Consider the following 14023-nt stretch of genomic DNA (forward strand, 5'->3'; position numbering starts at 1 on the left):
GTGCTCTAAGGATACGGAGAACACAATTGAGTAAAGGACACAAGCGCGAACGCACACGCTTCGTTTTTGAGGCGCCGTTGCCACAGGGGAAACCAAGTTTTGACCAGTGCCTAACCAACAAGAAAAAAAAAGGAGGAAAAGAAATTGTAAAAAAAAAATATCCTGAATCCGTGAAGTATGTGAAAAAAATTGTGTAAAATCCCGTGGTTACGCAGCCAAAGGCGAAGAAAAATATCGAACGTAACCGGAGTTTTTTTTGAGCTTACAAAAAGAAAAAGGAGCAGCCTTTTCAACATGCGCCACGCATTTTTTGGGTGTTAAATGCTCGTGTATCTGTCGGTTTTTGCGCGCTTAGCTCTGTGGCGGCATTAATACACACTCACACCGACACATCGACATACACACACACACAGCCATAATAAAGCGCACGCATACAGGCACGCACGAAAGCCGAAATCCTGCCAGGATATGCCTGAGTGTATGTGACGCCGCTCCGTTAGTTTTGCGCGCGTGGTGGCCATCCCGCTTTTGGTGTGCAAATCGTTTAATTTATGGGCAAAATATATATTTTTATACGCAATTCTCGTGCAATCCCGCCTCGTTTTCGTTGTCGTTGTCGATTCGTTTCGTTTTTGATTCGGTTTGCCATTTCGTCGTTAATTTGTCGTTCCCTTTTTTTAGCCAAATTCGTACACCCGAATTATCAACAACAAGGATTTCCGTTCCTGCCAGCAGGCCAAAGTTTCACCTTTCACACACACACATACATAAATACTTCCACGTAACAGGCGGCACACACACACACATACAAACGTAGACACTCACACGCATTCGGGGCCACAGGATGTCTTTTTGTGTATCCTAGAGTTATTTTGAAAGCGTGCTTTATAGAAGCCAGGAGCAAAAAAAAAAAAATCCGCCGAGGAGCAACAAAACAAAGAAGAATAGGGGAAGCAAGGATATGAAAGGATGAGGTGCGTGCGAGAACGGCAAAGGAATCTATTTAATGTGAAAAAAGTTTCAGAGTCATGGATTTTTTTTCACTTTAATAAACTTTATAGAGTTTGTCATTTTAATTTTAAAATTGGTTCTGATATTTTAAATTTATTAATAAAATTAAACAAAATCTGCTTCCTTAATGGTTGAAAATAGTAAGAAAGATTTTTTAAAAAAGTATTTGGGTAACTCAGCTTAGTATTTTTCTAAAAAAAACCAAGTTAGAGTAGTTCTTCAATAAATCAGCCAAGATTTCTGGAGATTTCTGAAAGAAAAATGTTTTTCTTGAAAGTTTTGTTTAATCCTGAAACTTTTTATTGCATACTTTGTGGGGTTGCTTCCTCGTATTGACTAAGCCAAGAATGCTACTTTAAAGTTACTTGGAACTAAAGCACAAAAATTCATATATTTTTGAAATAGCTATCAAGAAATAGAAGAGATCTAAGAGATCCTTGTGTACTGACCACTTGCAAATGAATCAAAAACTTAAAACGAAAACAAATTCAAGTTCAAATATCAATACGAAAAATCAACCAATAAAAATATCAAAATAATGTGGCGTATAATTTAATTCTACCAGCCAAAACAACTACTACTAGCACGGAATAAACCCTCTGGTTTAAGCCCGCGATAAAAGCAACTCACCCAACTCAGCCAACTGCAACCAACCCAGCTAACCCGGTTACAAACGAGACAAAATCAACAACAATTTTTGGAATTAATTTTATTTGATGCGCGCGCTCATAAAAATTTACATAGAAAGCAGCACCACCAAAAGAAATACAAAAAAAAAAAGAATTCAAAAAATAAATAGACCCCTCCGCTCATGCCAGAAGCAGCATCAACGAGAGGAGCGACAAAAGTGAATTGGTTAACCATGGAAAAGGCGTAACTGGCAACTGCTGACCCAGGCCATATAACTTTAGGTTAGTATGTCCTCGCTGTCTTACTGACTTCGGACCCTTGGATGGGGGGCAGGCTTTTGGCTTTGGCTTTGCTTTTGCCGCCTTCGCTTAAGCTTCCTTTTTCCTTCATTTTTTTTGTGCGTTTTCTCATTTTGTTTGGAGCCTCTTGTACCATGTTATTGTCAAGTTTGGGGGGGTATGTTGGCTCCAAAGGAAGAAGAGCTTAAGGTGTTGGTTTAGCTAGGTTCTAGTTATCAGGTATCTTTGTATCATTATTTCTTTTAATCAGTTTTCAGTTTCAAACTATATGTTATAAAAAGATAATCTTATAATCCAAGTCTAGAACTGATCACCCGGTATCACTTAGTCTAGATTCTTAACCATAACTCTCTGCCTCGATTTTTTTGCTGCGTTGCGTTGCTAGCTCGTTTTGTTTATCCTTTGGCCCCGATCAAATAGGCATCATTTGCCTGAAGGCATCTCGAAAAGGGAAGGAAAAAGGTCCGCGACCGCATCCATCGCCTTCTCCACATTCCCATTGCTATCCTCATCCTCATCCGCATCCGTGTCCGCAGCAATGACAGCAATTTGAGAGACAGTCAGTTGATGACTGTGTTGACAGGAGCAGGGCAGAGCGGCAGAGCTTGAATCTCTGATACGAAACCGGAGGCCGGGCCATCGGGCCATCAGTATTCTCTATATATTACAGAGTGCCGTTCGGTGCTCTGGCGATATTAACCCTATTTCTGTCGTAAATTAATTACGACCCGCCACCAGATGGCGGCCAGGACATGGAAGGCGGCGAGGACACGCACAATTTTTATGAAATTTAATATTGAGAGGCCGGACCGAAAAGGCAAAGAGATGAAACGTCTTTATAGCTTTGTGGATGAAGATATAATCTTAATAGTTTGGGTCCATCATAGTGAAGATGTGTTCCTTATCTCGTGCTTAGTATCAAAGCATATTGTGTTTAATATCATATCCTTAAGAATCTACGAATATATAATAGCCGTTGACCGACTTTAAAGATTTGCGTAAATATTTTGATATAAATTCTGGCTATTAAGTTGTTTGTTTAGGTTTAATTTTATTTATAGGCAGCATTACTTGAATTAAAGGAAGTAATATATCATTAGCAACCTTCTCCTAATCACCATTTATTTTATTTTGTTTGCCAAGTCCAGTAAGTAGTTGATTTCTTACACAGACCTTGCCTTCTGCCCAGACCCCATGATTCCCGACTATATATCATCGACTCCTGCGACTTCCGGTTGTCGCTTTTGGCATTTGCCATTCCCACTGTCTATTTATAGGCGCCGCTCACGCAGACACTACCGCCCAGCCACTCCCACTTCCGCCCACACTGCAAAGAAAATTGAAAAGTAAATTATGTGTGAGAGTGTTTTCTTTTTCCTATTTTACTTCTGCCCTTTTCTGAGCAGGACTATTTTAAGCATGGTCACATAAAGAGGTCCTTTCTTAAGATATTAATAAACAGGTGCGTAGGAAAAAATAGCTATACTAGTAGTAGGGCTATTTAATTTAGAAATGTTTAAAAAAACAATATTTCAAAGTATATATCCTTTTTTTTTTAATAAGTAATGCTCTTTTTATGACCGCATTTGTGGCTGGTTTTTGTGCGGAATTTATTGAATTTTTATTGGATTTCTGCGATGGGCCTCGCTGGCTGCTGTGTACACGCTAGGCGTGGCATAATTCATTATGTTGACTCACCAACACTCAGGCGTTACCCCACCCTGTCCATGCCACTGCCACTTTCACCCACCATCCGGTTACTCCCCCTTTTCATCACCAAACGCCACTAATGACGTGCCGCGTGCTTTGCATATTAATGCAGAATGGGTATGCAATGGGTATGCAGTCTAGGAGCAACTCAATCTACGATTTAAAGTGCTTTAGCCTCTGGCGGTAGTGTATTGAATTCTATTTCTCATTTCGGGACTAAAGTCCTCTTTCCAAGGACACGCGCTGTGATTAGCACATGGCCGAAATGGCTTCCGAATGGGGAATTATCACGCTGCAAAGATCAAAACCGGATTGCCAGGACACCCAAACTTCCAAAGGCCTTCCGAACCCTAGTCCCCTCGTCACTCACCTTTTTAATATCAAAGCAAAGCGAGTGCTCTTCGCCTCAATTTGGGCAGTCAAATGTGTTGTTAAGTATACATATATATAAGTTATATATATATATTTATGTGTGTTTGCATAGGAAGGACCCACCTCACAAGGCTGTCGATTATGTTCGGAGCTCAGGTTCATAAAAGACATTTAAATTTCATCTGAATTTTGAATTTATCTCGAGACAGAGACTCTGAAAATCAGGGAATATATGATTAATTTATTATTTATGATAATAGCTATGGTATTTTAAACAAACTGCTCTGGTTTTTTATGAAAATGAACTCCCAACCCTTATCTAAAATTAAATTTCCTAAAAACTGGTCTAATTGGTGGCCGGCGATCTTCCAGCTCGTTGCTTAACTAAACTAAAGCTATCTGAAAATTTCCATTTTGCATGTAGGAGTATTTACATATCTGCTCTCCGTTTCCAATGCGAAGACAAACTTTTCGGTCCGTCCAGAACTTTCGGGCCAGCGTCGAAAGTTTGGCCAAACACTGTGCCTGTGCCTGGCTGTGTCTGAGCCTGTGCCTGGGCCTGTCCCTGTGCCATGTCGCCTGGACGAAGTTGTCGAGGAAATGAGACGGGAGGAGGAAGGCCTAGAGCTCCGACATTTCTAAGCAAACGTTTAATATTCACGCTTGAGCGCATTTCCAGCGCGGGGGAGGGATGAAAATGTGTGAACTGTTTGACGCTTATCTATATGCCTTTGCCTTTGCGTTTTGACCAAATTTTATTGCCTGTTTCCAGGCCAAACGCTCCGTTTCTGCTCAAGTGAGCAGCCGTTTCGGTTGGCAGTGCCAGTGGCAGTGGCAAATCCGGTGGCAGTCCTAATGTTCCGGAGCGGCTGTTATGCAACACTAGGTTGGCTGGCATTAGCAATTAGCCACCAAGTCCCGCCCCAAAATAGTCGGAAGGATGCCCTCCTGCATGATGATTATGTCGACGGCAAAGCAAAGTTCATTACTTACTTGTCATGATATTAATCATACGCCATGTTGTCCGCACAAGCTGCGCTAATGAAGCTCCGTCCCATTTCAGTAACAGTTCTAATTTCAGGCATTTAAGGCACTTTAAATGCAATTTGGAATTACTTGCAAAACACCGCTTGTTTACATACCCGACATCATTCTCCGTCCGGAGACGGAGTCCATAGTCCCGGACGTGGCCTGCAATTGCGATTCCTCTTTACTGCCGTCGTTTTCTGTTTTCTCGGTTCGTGCCGAGCTCGTGATTTGAAGTCTAGTCTGCTGTTTGCAACTATCATTCAACTTTCATGCGAACATTTGTTCAGTCCTTCATCCCTTTCATCCCCAAAGTGTGGGTGAGGGTGTGGCCATAGCCAGCAAAAAATCACGAGTCCTTTCGAGTAGCAGTCTAAGTTTCCATTTCACTGTGGCTCAAATTCAGGAAATTGCATTACTGCCAGAAGGGTTTTCAAAATTTCAACCTTAATTAGAATAAGGTGAGAGTTTATTATTAAAACCTGCAATTTGATCAATAGTGTCAGGAAAAAAAAGTTTAGTAAATTAGCCCACTAAGTCTCTAAAATTGCCTATAAAAACTAACACCCTGCAGAGAATTAGTTATCTGACCTTAATACTACTTATTTATTTGAACCCTAAGTTTGGTTATCAATGTTTCCTTGATTTGGTCCTGTATAGCTCACTGTGCCGGAGACCAGACCAACCAGAACCATCAGCGGAAGTGCTCGTCGCCATTTTTAGTGCACTTCTTGAAAGTGCGCACATTTCCGTTTGGCATCAATGATTCGGACCCAGACTAGACCAGGCTAGTCACTCGTCCCTCTTTATTGCCGTCGAAAAAAAAAAAACAAATAAAAAGAAAACACCCATGCCCAGTTTTAAGATTCGTTTTCTTCCTGTTTCCTGCCTTTATGGTCTATTTTCTGTGCCCTGCCCGCTGGATGTTTTGGCTTTACTTTGGCTGATTTTAATTTTGGTAAAAGTTGTCACATTTGATTTTTGGCAATTGTTCGGTTTTATGGTGCGCTAGTCTCCGCTTCACTCCGGTTTTTTATGGCGCTTTTTATGTGGTGCCATGCCTTTGCTGCTGCTGTTGCTTTGTTTGGTCCAAAGACCCACGGACCCACAGTTGGCAGTTGGCTCTAGCCTGTTGGCTTTATTGTCTTGGCCTCCCGATGCCATCCAGGGATGTGGGGTCCGGAGGAGTCAAGAATAAAATGCCTGTTGCTGGCCAAAGAATGGGATGGAAGTGGCTTTCTTAAAACAAAGAGCACAGAGATTAAGGAAGCGGAGAAAGTTCTGCCGAGTCCTGCCAAAGGAATCACAATGTCCCCGGGTGGTAAAAGGAACTAATTAGTCGGGCATCGTAATTTATATCATTGTATTGTGAGGATTTAATTTAGATTTGTGAGGGAAGCAATATATATGTATCTGATGGCTTCTAAACACAGTAAGCCAATGCTTTTTGTTAACCAGGTTTTGCAAAATTAGTTTATGAAGAGTTAGAAAGGAAGTTTTCAAACATTTTAGATTCAATTATACTTTGTAAGTTATTAGTTCATTACCCAATTTAAGAAATTAATAATAATTGTTTACAAACAAAGGACTACGGTCAGATTCAGAGTCTAAACTTTATAGCCATTGCCAAATTGTTAGAATTTATTGAATTATAATTAACGAATCAAGAGAAACCCTTGAACATTAATAGCCTATTTGGGATACCTGCAGATATAAGGCTTGTCAATTATTTATATCTTAACGTACATGGATATTGGCATCGTTACTTGTACACTTAATCCCCACATATTGGCTAACAGTTTCGATAGATATCCTAAGTGCCTTGTGTGACATATCAGTATCAGTCCTAGCCCCTCTCCTGCATAATAATGGTCCTTGAGGCTTTATTAAGAGCCCACCAGGACGGCAAGCCTTTAAGATATTTATGCTCTGCATTTTCTTATGCAATTATATTTGGCCTTTGCCATGGGCCCGGCCAGGCTACCCGCCTCCCTTGGTTTCCCTTGGTTACGGCTCAGCCTCAAATGACACCGGCTAAGAGTGGCTTTGTCCTGGCCAGAAGAGTACACCCCCGCCTCGAGCCCCGTATCCTGCCATCCGCTTTCCATGTTGTGTTGCCGCTTGACTGCACTTTAGATACACATATTGGATGCATGTTGTACACAGCTCCGCTACGCCCAGGAAAAGGAACAGGATCCGGGCGCAGGAGAAGTCTGGGACTCACACACGCTGCACAAATAGAATGGTTCGAAATAAAATCAAGTGAAATTTGAACTTTTCTACGAAAAGCGAAAATGGAAAAAGCGTTGTTTGTAAATGGCAATCGAAACAGCAATCCGAGCGACACTTTTTCACGCTCTTCCAAGCGAAATAAACGGAAAATGTAAGCCGACTATTTGATTTGGTCAAATTTTTCTCACTCTTACAAGAGTTTTCGATATTGGGTTTTAAATTTAATAAAAACAGGCTTAAGATGTTATTGCTATTTAGATATATTTTTTCATTGGACCATGTAATAAGTATCAGTCATTCCGTCATATTCCATTCTATAGGAAAATTTTCTTAGACAGTACAGTATATATTTCCTTTTTTTCAACGCTGGCTCTTCTTGGAATTCATAGCGTCTTTCCAAAGGCCAGCAACAACAAAGCTAATAAAAAGCTATGACCTCGAAAAGTTCAATTTTGTTGCTGTATATAAACGTTGAGTGTGCTTGACAATTTTTCACTTCAAGCAACAAATTATGCCGCAGCATAACATTAGACACACCCACTCGCACACACACACACACACACACACAGTTACGACAAGCCTTCGACATTTTGAAGGGGAACCCAAGCCGGCGACCTTCCACCTTCCCCATCCGGTTCTCCCCCCTTTTTTTCACCAACCCCCTTCATCGCTTGTGCGTGCCAAGCCGACTCGGTAGCGACTTTATCTAAAAGCGCACTTAGCCCAAGTAGGCCAAGTAGATTATAGCCAAAGAGCCGCTTGTCTATAAAGGCAAATACATACTTGTATTTAGTCTTATAAAATATACATCCGCACAAAGGATATGTGATGTATAATCGCAAACAGGCCCACCATCTGATTATTTTGAATTGAAAAAGGGGTTTACGAAAATCATAGCATACTTTTCTGGGTCAAACACTTGCGATTGTTCTCTGCACAAAAAGTCAAGTGCTGCATTATTATTTGTTAACCCAATCAGGAAAGAAAAAAGACTGAGCTACAAGACCCATTCAAAAATGAGGTCCTAAGGATACCGAGGACATGGTCGTCCTTTTAATGATATAAACACTCGCAGCACTTGAGTAAATTGTGCATGTAAACAGTCTCCCCCAAAAAATGTGGGCCATCCAAAGGCAAAGGCGGCAGCAGACCCTGAAAAGTGATTAAAACGATTGTTGTACAACAATGTCCACGTCCTTGTAAGGGTTTTGCATCCACATCCACTCCTCTGCCCAGTTGCCGAAAAAATAGAGCAGCCATTACAATGCTGTTTCTTCCTTAAAATTTGTTTTTATTTTCCACTCTCTGTTCTACAGGCCATCCTCGAAAATGGGCATTTGCATGTAATTAAAAGTAATGTGTTTTTAATAAACTTTCCTAGAGGATCCTTAAAATCCCTAAAGTTTATCATGAATTTGTGAATCTGTTTGAGGAACAGACAAGCTTTTGCGAAAAATATACATCTTTTAGATAAATCTCAAAAATGGCGAGCCATTTATCAAAGTCTGAAATAGAAGACTTTGAATTTTATTATTTATTTTCCGGAAAAAAACCCGTTTGGGCCAAGAAACACTGTTTACACTACAGAAATGTGTGTCGCAATATATATATCTAGGAGAAGGCCTAATTGGAAAAGTGTTTTGGGACCGGCACTCGAAGCTTTTAGCCAAAAATATTCCGACAAAGGCACCAAGGGGAAAGCGATTTCAAGCGATGTTCTCTGATTTGTTGGCTTGTTGGGGCTCCTTTTTTTTATATATATTTTTTGGGGGTGTGAGGGTGCTAAGGAGGATGGAGGTTGAGGAGGCGTGGCCGCTGCTTGAGCTGATTTAAGCAAAACGGGACATTATACAATGGAATGCTGTGAGTGCGACCGGCGAACAATTTGTCCTCGAGGATGTCAGCGGCACTCTAGTAGTCTCTGCCCCTGCTCCTGCTCCTGGCTGCTTCTTCTTGTCATTATAGTTGCTTGTTTTTTGTTGGTGTTGGTGTTGCTTTTGATTTTATTTTTGCTTTTGCCTCTCCTTCTGCAATTGCTTGGCTTGTTGCTCTCTCATTGTTTAATTGTTAACCATTTTGCGTGTGAGTGTGTGCGTGTTTTGTTGCATTGTTTGATTGTTTCACGCCCTGGCTTTGTCTCTCTTTCTTCACATGCGAATAAATGTATATGTATGTGTGTTTTTTTGTGTATGGGTGTGTATGTGCCAAATAGCATTTGTCTAATGAAAAGCGCTCTTGTCTCAGCCACAGACACAGACAGAGACACACACACGTGCCTCTCACCCCCAACTAACAGTACCTCCGGCCTTTTGTCTCGCTCACTCTTGGTTTCTGCTATTTTTAGCTCATTATGTTGCCATGAGCCCCAAGACATTGGATGTCGAGACACGCCTCGAGCCTCAGGATTCATCTTCACTCAAATTGATGAACTGACACTCACACTCACACGCCCACACATCCGGTATCCGCAGGACTCTTTGTTTGTTTAGTCAAACAATCTCCTAAAATATCTCATAAATACTAGTAGTTTCTTGCTGGCCATAACTATATGGATTGAACGACAAAGCCCTTCTGATCGGCTCTATTTTATTGTTTACCAATTATTAAATTAAGCTAACAATGCACTAAAAATGCATTGCAGAAAGTCACTGAATGACTTCATTAGACCACTCCTGGCAAGATGTTTGATAGACAAATCCCTAATATATTCCAATCCTCTTAAGACCCCACCCCGCCCGTTTTAAAGTCAGTTTCATCAGAAAATATCGTTTTGATTGCTTTGCACACAAAACATAAAATAATTGCCTGAAAATATAAATATTCAACAGTTGTGGAATAACAGCGGGGGAATGACAGAATATCCTTCTGTTGTTTGTCCATGAAATTTGCATACCGAACTTGTCAAGGAGTGATATATAAAGGGAGTGACAGCAACCTCAACAAATCCAATTTCGGATTGAAATGCCGCCTGTGTGCAAGTGATTTGTGATTTCTTACTTTGGTATTTGGGTTGGTTTTGGCCAAAACCAAAGTCAAGACAGCTGACAAACAAACGGGGCAATTGTGGAACTTTAAACATGCAACTTGAACCAATGTTTCTCCCTCCTAAAGGCACCTGGCTGGGCCGTTATATGACACCGAACAAGACAGTTGAGCATGACATGATGGCAACTGCAACCGTATTCTGGTTAATTGAAAAACAGAATATGCCACAAAATGGCACACGCCCATATACAGATACAGTTGCAGATACAGATAGCCAGATAGAGATACATTCTCGCATCCTTACCGCATTAGCTGCAGTTGAGCGAGTGTCAAGGTGAGGCCAGGTGAGCCCAGCCAGGCAGAAAACAGGCTGCAACAACACGGATCAAATGGAAAAAAAATTCTTGGCAGTACATGAGCTTGGCTCTGGTTTTTGTTCACAGCACTGTGAAAAAGTAAGGGTTTTTATAAAACTGAATTTTAATTAAATAGTATGTTTCTGAAAGATATAAAGATAGTTTTTTGCATTTGAATAGGGCTCACTTAGGACCATTAAAGGAAGGTCAATAAAATAGGAAAACTCTCCTCTATAACCAGACTTTAATATACCATATGTTAGGCCAAAATTATGCCATAATTTTCGCTTGAAAATATGCAAATTTAATAGCTCCACAATGGATATGAAGCCTGCCTTTATCCTCACTGCATCCCAGCTCTTCCTCTGCTGGCTGCTGGCATCTGGCCAAATCACGTAATCACAACTTGTTTATGGCGCATGTGCCAACTATTCCCGACTTTCAATCTGCCCCCCATCCCCATCCAGAACTGCCCACCTGCCTCCGCCTCCCGAAAAAAAAGCCAGGCCTCCATCCATGCAGTTGCAGCCATGAAAATTAATTTCAATTAGCGGAAATTGTTTTTACACCTGTTTGCCTTCCAGCACAATCGTCCCAATCGCTTGACCAATTTGCGGCCTGTCATCGCATTGACGTGGCTAATACAGAGCCTTGGACTGGGCCGTGTACCCTCATGAATATCCTGGCTATACATTTCAGCACGTTGTGCATATTCATAAATCAGAATAGCAAATTGCCAGCAGCAGCAGCACAAGCAGCAGGAGAGCTTGTCGAGAAACACAAAAAAAATTATAGCATACCGCCGGGCGACACTTGAGTGCAGCAAGTGCCACGCCCAGTCTCTTGGGGCTTCGTAGCTTTGAAAGCCATTTTTTTTTGCTCGTTTTTGCACTGATTCCACTAGTGGGAGTGGCGAAATGGCAGAAAGAACAGCTAACCACTTTGCACAAGCTGAACCATTTAAAATGGTTTAATTATTGCAACATTCAGCAGAAAAGGGAAATACCAGTGGGTCTACAGAGAGTTTGGGGTTTTGTAATAGGGAGAGACTGAAGATATAGACTGGAGTATGTATTATATATAGAAAGGAATATATTTAATTAAATCCTTTATGATATTTAAAAATTATTTTTGTATAAATAAGTTACAGGCTTTAAACGTGTAAGCCAATATTACTCCTAATATTTTATATTAAAGACTGTTTAAAGAGTATTCCCTAGTCCCCTGGGTTAGTGGATACTTTCCACCCACTTTCCACAAATAGCCTGCCACCGAAAATGTTTGTGGAGGTTTCTCAATTAAATTCCAATTCGCACAGCAATAAAAACTGTCATTTGGCGGAATCTTTGTGGAAATGTCAGTTTTGGTTTCGGTACTGATAGTGCAATTGGAATCAGTTTAGTTGTTGCAATATTTGTGTATTTATTTGACAAAGTTAATTAAATACAAATATAGAAAGGATTGAATTAAAAAAGGCAATCACTTACCAAGAATATAATTGGGTTTATTTAAAATGAAGCCATGAAGTGGTTACCTTTTTATTATTTTTCAATATGGTTTACCACATGTAACACTCTTTTGTGGAAGAACAAAGCCAAGTTTTAATTTATTTTCTGTCTAAACCATAACGAAACAAAAACTTTTCTAATATTCGCAGATGAGCGCGTCACTGTGCCACAATTTCTGTTTATACCTGTCGAAGCTGCCACACCCTCGAGTAACTTTTTCTAACGCTCCGAGGAAAACAAAAAAATAAAAAAAAAAACAGCAAAAAAAATATTTAAAAACAAAAAAACAACATCAGTGATATGGAACTGTGCATAGCAACAAAGTCAAAAACGGAAACAGCTCAGAGTTCAATGCTGGAAAGCAAAAACTATCAAAAGAAATGCCACCAAAATCAAACAAATACTCAAGAAAGCAATTGCAACCGAAGAGACAGCAACAACAGAAACCACAGAGATCGAAACCACCTGAGAACGGAACCAGAAAACCAACGAACAACAAATGCAAATGCAACATCATCAACATTGAAGTGCAGCAGCAGAAACATCAGCAGAAAAAGCAAAAACACAAACAGCAGCAATTGCAACAGCAACATTGCAACACCAAGTACACAATTAAATACGCTCTATTTGCTGCTGGTGCTTTTGATAGTCGGCCTTGCCACGGTGGCCGCCTCCCCCTCCTCGTTCATCTCCCGCGAGAACCGGCGCGATGCTCTTTTGGCCTACTATAAGCGCGCCCATCTGCCACCGAACAGTATTGCCTCCACCTACGATCTGGCGGATTCCCAGGAGCCAGATCTGGAACAGGACGAGGGGCTGGAGGGGCGGCAGTTCCATCTGCACGATGCCTCCGCCCTGGATTTCGAGGAGCTAACACCCACCGCCAGCGTGGTGTCGGCTCTCAGTCGAGCGGAGCGCTTCCGTTTGCGAAAGCGCAGCGCCACCCCCACAACGCCGGCAACTGCTACCACAACAACACCAGGTCCTGGCGCAGCAGCAGCATCGGCCAGGATGCCCAAATCGGAAGGGGTCCCAGCTGCCACGACGGAAGGTAGCGAGGAGAAGTGTGAGCCAAAAGTTCTGGAAACCCAGCCCGATGAGCCGGTGAGTGTAAAGTTCAGCTTTAATGATAGAGATTAGAGTTTCAAAAATAAGGTATTCTGTTAGACCTCTAGAACCTAAACTAAAATAAACAGAAATCTACACAAGATATAAAGTAAGCCACTTTACAATTCAATGCAATAGTAAGTCGGGCCAAGAGCTGAAACTTTTCTCTTAGTTTCGACAAGTACTTCCTTGATCGGGGCTAAGTGGAATTTCCAAGAATAGCAAAAACGTGCAATTTAGTAGCCCAAGTCTTGGAGTAATCAAGGAAATGCAAAAGTTGACTCTAAGTATGGAAGTTCACCTTCGCCTTTCATAACTTTTGACGGACGTCGGACGTCTGTGAGAACGAGTGCAGCTTGCACCGCATCGACCCGGGGCGGAGACAATTAACGACAATTTACAAAATTGCCAATGCCGGGGCGAGTCCTTTCGGCTGCGCTGACGTCGGACGAGGGGTAATAATCAATAAAATTGCTGAGATAGCAGATAGCTTGCTCCTCGTTTCGGTCTCTCCTTGGCTTTCCTGCTGACACAAATCTTTGCGAAAATCTGCGCTCACAAAATTCAAATTCCTACAGCCATCACCCCCAGCAGTCACAGACCCACCCCGTTTTCCGTTTCCGTTTTTATCCCAGAATTCCCGCCCACCTTGTTGATTGTCGTAAAAAATATTACGCATACGCCATGGCTGACGCAAGAAGATGTCGTAGGAAACTTTTTGGCAGTACGGGGAGATGGAGGTGTGGGTATTACATAGAAAACCGCGGGATTTGGGAAAGAGTTGTGG

The 14023-nt window shown here is 41.5% G+C and overlaps 1 protein-coding gene across 7 annotated transcripts in view; it reads left to right on the forward strand.

Annotated features, from left to right (window-relative positions):
• The window catches only part of smog (G-protein coupled receptor 158 smog), a 25337-nt gene continuing 11314 nt past the window's right edge, over positions 1-14023 (forward strand). For 2 of the 7 annotated variants that reach the window (XM_017240116.3, XM_017240120.3), the window contains exons 1-2: positions 1374-1922; positions 12279-13233. In XM_017240116.3, coding sequence (XP_017095605.3) covers positions 12430-13233 — 804 coding nt within the window. In that variant the 5' untranslated portion in view covers positions 1374-1922; positions 12279-12429. Of the gene's footprint in view, positions 176-1373; positions 1923-12278; positions 13234-14023 lie in introns of those variants that run through there. The other 5 variants (XM_017240119.3, XM_017240121.3, XM_070277797.1 and 2 more) reach the window with 3 other exon arrangements.

The sequence above is a fragment of the Drosophila bipectinata genome, chromosome 2L (genome assembly GCF_030179905.1).
Source record: "Drosophila bipectinata strain 14024-0381.07 chromosome 2L, DbipHiC1v2, whole genome shotgun sequence".
NCBI lineage: Eukaryota > Metazoa > Arthropoda > Insecta > Diptera > Drosophilidae > Drosophila > Drosophila bipectinata.